The sequence below is a fragment of the Eublepharis macularius genome, chromosome 4, assembly GCF_028583425.1.
Source record: "Eublepharis macularius isolate TG4126 chromosome 4, MPM_Emac_v1.0, whole genome shotgun sequence".
NCBI lineage: Eukaryota > Metazoa > Chordata > Lepidosauria > Squamata > Eublepharidae > Eublepharis > Eublepharis macularius.
Genome location: NC_072793.1, coordinates 44,969,572 through 44,977,214, shown reverse-complemented (window position 1 = coordinate 44,977,214; position 7,643 = coordinate 44,969,572). Strand labels below are relative to the sequence as shown.

Here is a 7,643-nt window from a genome sequence, read left to right as displayed (position 1 = left end):
GAATAACCATAACGGACTGCATTTCAGAGTTACTACAGGTTGTTCTCCTTCAGTCATCTCCCTGGGCAATATGGGAATAACAACATTTGACCATGTTGCAGGATTGTTGTAACTTGTGCTGTCCTCACTCCTGATCTGCAATATGAAGATAATAATACTGGGCCATTTACTTACCTGGTTTGAAAGCAAAGGAGCCAGTAGTCTATAACTAGTGATTTCTTAAGGCTGTGACATGTAACTTATGACCTTGCCAGAGGAAAGGCCACTCTACCAGGTCTGTTGAGCGGAGTCCCGCCCCTTTTCAGTTTTCTGCATGGTAACCTCAGGCTCTGTGCGCACACATACGGAGCAGAGCTTGCAAAGGTCTTCAGGGGGGGGGTGATGAGTAGCTTAGTGCTTCCATGCAAACAGAAGATACTGCTCTTATGTAATGCCATACTTTTCTGGCATCACAAGGGCTGCTACAAGTAGGCTTGCTGTTGGCTGCCTCCTTTTTTGCAGGCACTAGAGTTGCATTGCTGTACTCAAGGAAGTCCAACTGCAGTCCTACCACTTAGTTTAAGGCCAAGCCCTCCTTTTTGAGAGGGCACGGCACGGATCATTGTACAGCCTCATGTGTTCTTTCTCCCAACTTAAATGTGGCTTGGTGAGGTTCTCTGTTTCCAAAACACCCCAACAACCATTTTATCCATGTCTGTCAAACTTTATTCCATTCAGTCCAATACTCCTTGGGCAAATTTGCCACCACCAAATTCCAGCACAGAAGTATGACGCCCCCCCCCCCCGCAATGTTCTGGGTAACCATCAGTACCTTTTTACTTCAGGGTTGGGCGTGACACCTGCACATATTTATTTTTTTCTTTCTCCTGGCAGAAGAGGGGAGTTGCTCCTAAGCATCAGCCAAGTACCAAGAAACCAAAGCTTTGGATATGCTGATGGGCCACCCTAGCCAGGGTCAATTAAATGGCCTAGTACTCACACTTCAGCTAGAATCTTACTCCTGGAAGACACAGACACTTGGGGGTGTAAGAGGCTAGACTGTATTTTCCTTAAGATTTTAGGATTCTTTGACCCAGAAGAGGGTAGGCAGAAAGATAACAAAACCCCTTGGCATGCAGGGAGAGGAGGTCCATTTCAGCTGGTTCCATCTGGGGATATTGTGAAGGAGAGAGCTCTCACATCAAGCTCTATCATAGATGGCAGCTGTTACCACACAAAGCTGACAAAAGCTAGCGGTCCAAAGACATCAAGGTAATGGAAAGCTTTTAGAACTCTGTAACTTCAAAGTTAAAGAGCCTGTCTTAGAACAAGATCAGCTAAAGCATGTAAAGGATGAAGGGTCATATCTTTTCATCTTACCTTTGTATTTTTCAATCCATTGCTATACAGACAGGGTATGCGTGTGGACTTTTTATTATTAATAAATTCTTTATTTTAAACGTTCCACCATTCAAACACGCTATTTAAAATAGGCACCAGAGGAAGGGAGGCAGCCAGTTGCTCAAACACTATTTCCCCAGAAGTGCACAAGCTATCCTCATGGTAACCAGACCTTGGGTAGTGGGAAGCTGTGGACATGAGAACAGCAACACGAAAGCTGGGAGTACTGGCCCTCATGACAGGTAATTCCTAAAATGACCACTTGGTGGCATCATACCAAAGAGTGAGAACACAATCCTTCCAGAGTTGAGTAGATCAGAAAAGTGGTGTGCCACCCTTTGGAGACTGGCCATCTACATGCTTTGGAGGGCCAAATGCAGCAGTGCTTGCAGGTCACCAGGCCTATTCCACCACAATCAGTTACAGTTCAGCAGTCGTCTTGTTCAGTTTTTCTTAAACTGATAACTTTCAGCCAGCACGAGCTTGCTGGGCTTTTGCACAATTGGGAGCATCTCTTTCCAAGAAAAGAAGGGCAACTTTTTGTAAGCTAAAACTAGACAGATGAATGTGGCCTATTCTGATTTAAAAGGGCTATCCCCTTGGGGGCATAAAAGAAGAGGTCAAAAGATGGAAGATGGAAAATTGCCTTCAGTACTACTAATTTCAAGTTAAGGCCCCAATCTTTGAAGCAGAGACAATAGCTGTTTCTATATACTCAAACTGAGCTAGTCGAAATACCTACATATCTTCTTTCCTCCTTGGCATGGGCACTTCAACAATAGGTGTGCAGAATGTTCAGTAGTCATGGCTTGGATAAAAAAAATCATCCCATTTGGACCAAGTTCCACACTGATCCAGGATGGATCAACTTTGTAATCACCACACCGTTTGTTAAGTCAGTATGTTCCCTTTATGAATGATGGTTGCACACAACAAAAAGACCCATGAAAACTGTTATAATTCACATGTTATTATTGAGAGCAGCAGGAATGCCTACCGTGTGCCATGCAATATAGGAACCACAGCAGGAAGGTTAATAAATTACTCAGGCCTGGCATGTAGCTAAAGACCAGCCTATTACCTCCACATTGGGCATCGACCATCACACTGATTTGAGGAAAGAATCTGGTTAAATTATACATTTACTTCATCCTACATATAAACCTGTAGAGGAAGCAGTATATATTCTGTAAAATCTTATCATGTGGGTTATGCAGAAAACTGGCTGAAATGGCTACAAAGCTGGTCTGAAAAATTAAGGAGTCCAGCAAATTCAGCATCACACAAAAGCACAATGCTGGCTACAGAAGTCACATTGGCTAAAGCAGGAGGAAAGGGCTGTATCAGCACCCTGTTCCAGGAAGTTGCTACCTGTGCTACATGTTTCAGCTGAATCAGTTACTTTGCTTTTGTTGCATAGTTTCCTAAATTCTATCCTACAGAGACTTATTTTGTACTAGTAACAATTTTCTCAGGTAAGCAAAGATGTACAAACTTGGAGCATGGCTGTCTGATTAAATCAACCTCAGAAGTGAACATACGAAGACAGGATGTTCAGCTAGTTTTACTGCTGTTATTTCATAGATGTGGTGCTATGAGTAGAAGATTCACACCGCAAGGATGAACCAGCATTATGGCAATGAAAACTGCACATTCCAGCAGAAAAAGTAGGATCACAGTAGTTCAAGATGTAGTCTCACTGGCTCCCAACAGTGCAAGACCAATTGACATAAACTGGAACTCCAGCCCACATGCACACTAGCTAGATATCTGGCATACAACTGCCTAGGACAGTCATTAATTAGGTAATCCAACCATTTGACTATAAGCAGAAGTGCACACAACCCATTTGTGATAGGACCTCTCACTTCCTCCTTATGTTTACAACTTTTCTTGACAGTCTGTCCTTACATTCAACTTAATGCCATCTTCCTGAAGCCAGGAGTGATGCCTTTTCTCTATCTAAGATGCTACTACTTTTGAGTGGCACAATAGGTTCAATGCCCAAGTGAAGGATGCGAGGCATGTTTGGATAATTTGTTACATGGTAAGATGATTTTAGTTGAAGATACAGACTTTGAACTTTAAAACCGCATAAACTGTACATGGGGATACAGTGTTGAATATAAGAGCATACGAGGGTTTAAATCGGAGAATAAAGTTAATCCTGAGGTATCAATCCACATTTAAAAGCTGGGATTATTCGCTCACACACCCCTTCCCAATGTGGGCATTATCTGCCTCTAGTGTTCCCACGCTGTATGTCAGACTCCGTTCACTGTATCCTGGGCCAAGGTGAGGTAAACCTAGAAACCAAATCAAATGTCTATGGCTGAATTCTGTGAGTGGTATAAATTATTCAAAGTAGGGAATTTTATAGGTGTTTACTTATTTTGCACAGGCAAAGACACCTGCAAATGGCACTAAAGCCTTGGCTCCTAGAAATCTTGCTTCCATCCTGGCTTTGGAAATTTACACACAAAACCATGTTTACAACCTTAAAATTTAGAAACTTGATTTTAGAAAAAAATAAAAGTTGAAATTTTCAAGAGCAGAATTCTATGCCCAGGATCACACCGCAAAGCTTCCTGATGCAGTCCCGAATTACAGTCTGTCCAAGACTTCCATACTCTACAGCAAAGCATGCTATACCCATACTTTACTGTAACACACACATTTTCATCCTATAGCCTGAGCACACAGATGTAGTAATGCTCTGCATCCAAGCATAACAAAATGCTTTCTAATAGAGGTCAAAGCTGGTTTCCCCTCTTCTGCAGATAAGAAAGGAATAGCCAAAATTTATTCAGCAAGTGAACATTAGAAGCAAGAACAGAACCAAGGAAACTCTTGCATGTTATCCAAAAAGGGCTGGGGATAGAACCCAGTAGTTCTTGCAAGGCTCACTTGCAAGGTTTTTTCTCTCACACGTTCTTCAACATGCCTGTGTTGGTCCAGGCATCTTTGTATTGACAAGCATACAGTTTAAAACTCAATGACTTGACAGTAGAGAAGTTACGAATCCAGGCAGCATTTCTGTGGCCACAGTGTGATTCTGGTCAGGCAACAGAGGTAGTTACATTAAGAAAGGAAACTCAGTAGACAAGACAAAGCTTCAAGTCCTTAGCATGAAAGCACCTTCTAGCACAAAATCCATATAGATAACTAAGCATGGATATGTCCTCTAGGAAAGATAAGAGACAACAAAGCAGAAAAAGAGGCACAAAGGAAGTCAACAGCGTATTATCTAGGAACAGATGCTACTCTCCAGGCTGAAACACTGGAGTCTTTGATCCCAAAGCTGTGGCGCACAAGGCCCTCCCTCCCAGAATTGAGAACAGAACCAGAAGTGCTGCTTTTAAAATAGATTACAACTACAATTAAAAAAAAATGGGCTAGGCTTATCTTCTGGAATGGTGTGTTTAAAAAAGGGAAAGGTGGAGAGCCAATGTAAAGCAGAGATATACAAGGACTCGGGCAGCATGAAATCTCCCATGGTACTTAAAGGAGCCATGTAAGCACAAGGTCTTCTGTAGCCCTCTGACTTGCTCACATTCTTGGCAGCAGGGCTGCTTAAATGGGGGACCCTTTCCCTCACAATGCAAACAAAACCAGTTCTACTTTCCCTGAAGCAGCAACTTACACAGAACCCCCCCCCCCCCCCGCTCAAGCTAGCCCATGGTTGCTTTTCTAACAGCACAATCCAAAACAGTGACATCCTTCTAAGACTATTTGACTTCACTGGATTTAGAAAGGTACACCTCTGCTTAGGATTGTACTGTAGAAGCTTGAACTCTCTCTCCCAGCACTGCAGACTGGAGCCTTTCTTCAAAGGCAAATGGATGCCAGCTCTTGAATTTCAAGCCTGAAACATGACTGAATGGGATTGGAAAAGCTAAGGTTGAAAAAGGAGAGTGCTTCATAAAAGGAGCACCCTATATGTGAACTGGAGATTACAAGTCTGTTCGAGAAAGAGCTGTGTTGTGTATAAGCAATGAGGCCCTGCTCCTTTGTACTCATAAGGGAAGGGATATAGTCTACAGCCTCTTAGTCAAGCTTTAAACATGTACCTTGCCACTTAAGGGGTGCCTACTCAAGAAGATCAGGATTAGTTACTCCTTAACAGGCCTTAACAACCCTTTCGTACTCACAATCAGTGCAATCAAAGAATAGTAAAAAGGCAGATTTTCCCATTCTTTCCTGGAGTAGAGCTTCTAATCAACATTAGTGGCTGAATAAAGAAACAGCTGATGATAATTATTCCAGGTTACCTAATCACATAAAAAGGATGCCATAGCAGTAGAGGGATATGAGCCATAGCATCCATCTCAGATGTAGCTTGCAGCACCAGGCAAGGATTCAACTTGTCTAGAAAATAAAAAAAAGCTAATATGCTACGGAGAGAGCTATGTCTGAGTAACACCGAGTCCTGCTTACTCCTACTAATTTCTCTGTGCTCAAAAATACTAGGTCAACATTTTTAAGAAACGTTTAGTTTCACACTGAGGAAACAGTGCCAAGGACAAGCTAACAAAAATAGTACTTCTTCCAACAGGCACTGAAGAAAGGGGGCTGGGCTAACTTTACATGATTAGTGCCCAGGTTGCTGGACAGAGTCTACTGGGGATATTTCAAAAAGGACCAGCTGTGTGTAAGTGCAGATGGAGCTTCCCACTGTTGTTCATGTTTTGAGAAGAATTTTGCTGTGATTGTGTAGAATGGTGCCTACCCCATAAAGGCTACTCACAACTCTTTCCCATGCCTGTGTTGTCCCTTTCACAATAAAACCTTGAAGTGTCAGAGCTCAGGTTCAGAGCTGCCTACAGCCCTGCACACGGATTTACCAACTACCAGGAGAAACAGCGCCCTGTCCCTTTGATGGGATGTTATTTACCTCCATGCCTTGAAAAGTTTCAGCTGCCCATTTCCACACATTAAGGCACTGGTAAAGGGACTGAACATTTTTTTCACCAGTCTTGGCAACTCTACAGTATATCATCTTGATCAACATGGGATGCATGTGAGTGGGATCTAGATATCCACTGACTTCTCTCATTGGCAGATCAAGGAAAGAATGAGGATGTCAGCAGCAGTAGAAAACAAAAACAGACTTTTTTTGTTCAAAAGCTACAGAATGGAACCAGGAGAGGAATGTGGACAAGGGTCTCAAAACCCTGTCTGCTTCCTACACTTGAGTTAGTCTGTTAGCACAGCAGTAGATAAGTCTCAGAAAGTGAGCGAGGATATAGGAAGGAAATGTAGTATAATTCAGTCATTTCCAAATGGTGGGAATGAACCTACCAATAGGTTGCAGGACTTTTACAGGCAGGTACATGGCAATGGTGCAGAAAAGGAGTAAGGGGTTTTCGTTTAGGGTTAGGGATTTGAATAAAAAGCTTTTGAGAACAGTACCAGCAGGGCAAGCTGTTTCTTTGCAACACTGCTTGTACTTTTTTCCATGTTGGAGGCTCTAAGATGTGTGTGCTGGGGTTAGGGAATGGTTCTCTGGTTTCAACACCCATGGGCCCCTAACTATGGAAAATTATTTCTGCTTGGTTCAGTAGGAAGTCTGGGAACAGATGAAGAAAAGGTGTTTTCACTGAGACTTCATTGCTCAAATCTCTCAGTCAATATTACCTGCTAGACGGGGCTGGCCGCCTGTCTCTTGCCACTTCCTTGGAACTAGCATGTGTCCATGGTATCTGCATGCTTGATGTCATATCCTGCAGCATGCAGAAGTATTTCCCTACCTATTTGCAGACCTGGTACATGATGGTGAACATTTCTCTACCCCATGAGGCTGGCAGTGTTGCTGGGCTTTCCTAGCCCCACCCCTAGAGCTAGCAGGCAGGGCTAGCAAGCATATGAGTCACTAATGGAGCAGAATCCTGCCCTATAAGGCTGGCAGTATTGTTGGGGATCTCCTCACCCCCCACTGCCAGAGCTAGCAGGCATTAGAAACATAGTCAAAGTCCTTAAAGGCATCCTGGTCCTTTTGGGTGAGGGGCCGTAATTCACGGGGCGGAGTCAGCATAGGTGCCTCAGCTGTGAATTCCTCATCAAAGTTGCTGATGTCTTCTCGGCCCTTGATTACTGGCACAAATGGTGGCTTGATCTTACGGGCCAGCAGGGCTTCCCACTCGATGCTCTGCAGAGGAGAGGGAACCAAAACCAAATATACTTAGCTTGAAGCATGGAGAGTCCGCAAGAGAAGCTATAGGGTAGGTACTGGGAAGATATAGTGAACATTATAGTACACAGTG

General features: G+C 43.3%; 1 protein-coding gene across 2 annotated transcripts in view; it reads right to left on the bottom strand.

Annotated features, from left to right (window-relative positions):
* Window positions 1-3,413: 3,413 nt before the first annotated feature.
* The window catches only part of LOC129327402 (serine/threonine-protein kinase N1-like), an 81,289-nt gene continuing 77,059 nt past the window's right edge, over window positions 3,414-7,643 (bottom strand). For both annotated transcript variants that reach the window (XM_054976029.1, XM_054976028.1), the window contains exon 22: window positions 3,414-7,528. In XM_054976029.1, coding sequence (XP_054832004.1) covers window positions 7,325-7,528 — 204 coding nt within the window. In that variant the 3' untranslated portion in view covers window positions 3,414-7,324. The remainder of the gene's footprint in view (window positions 7,529-7,643) is intronic.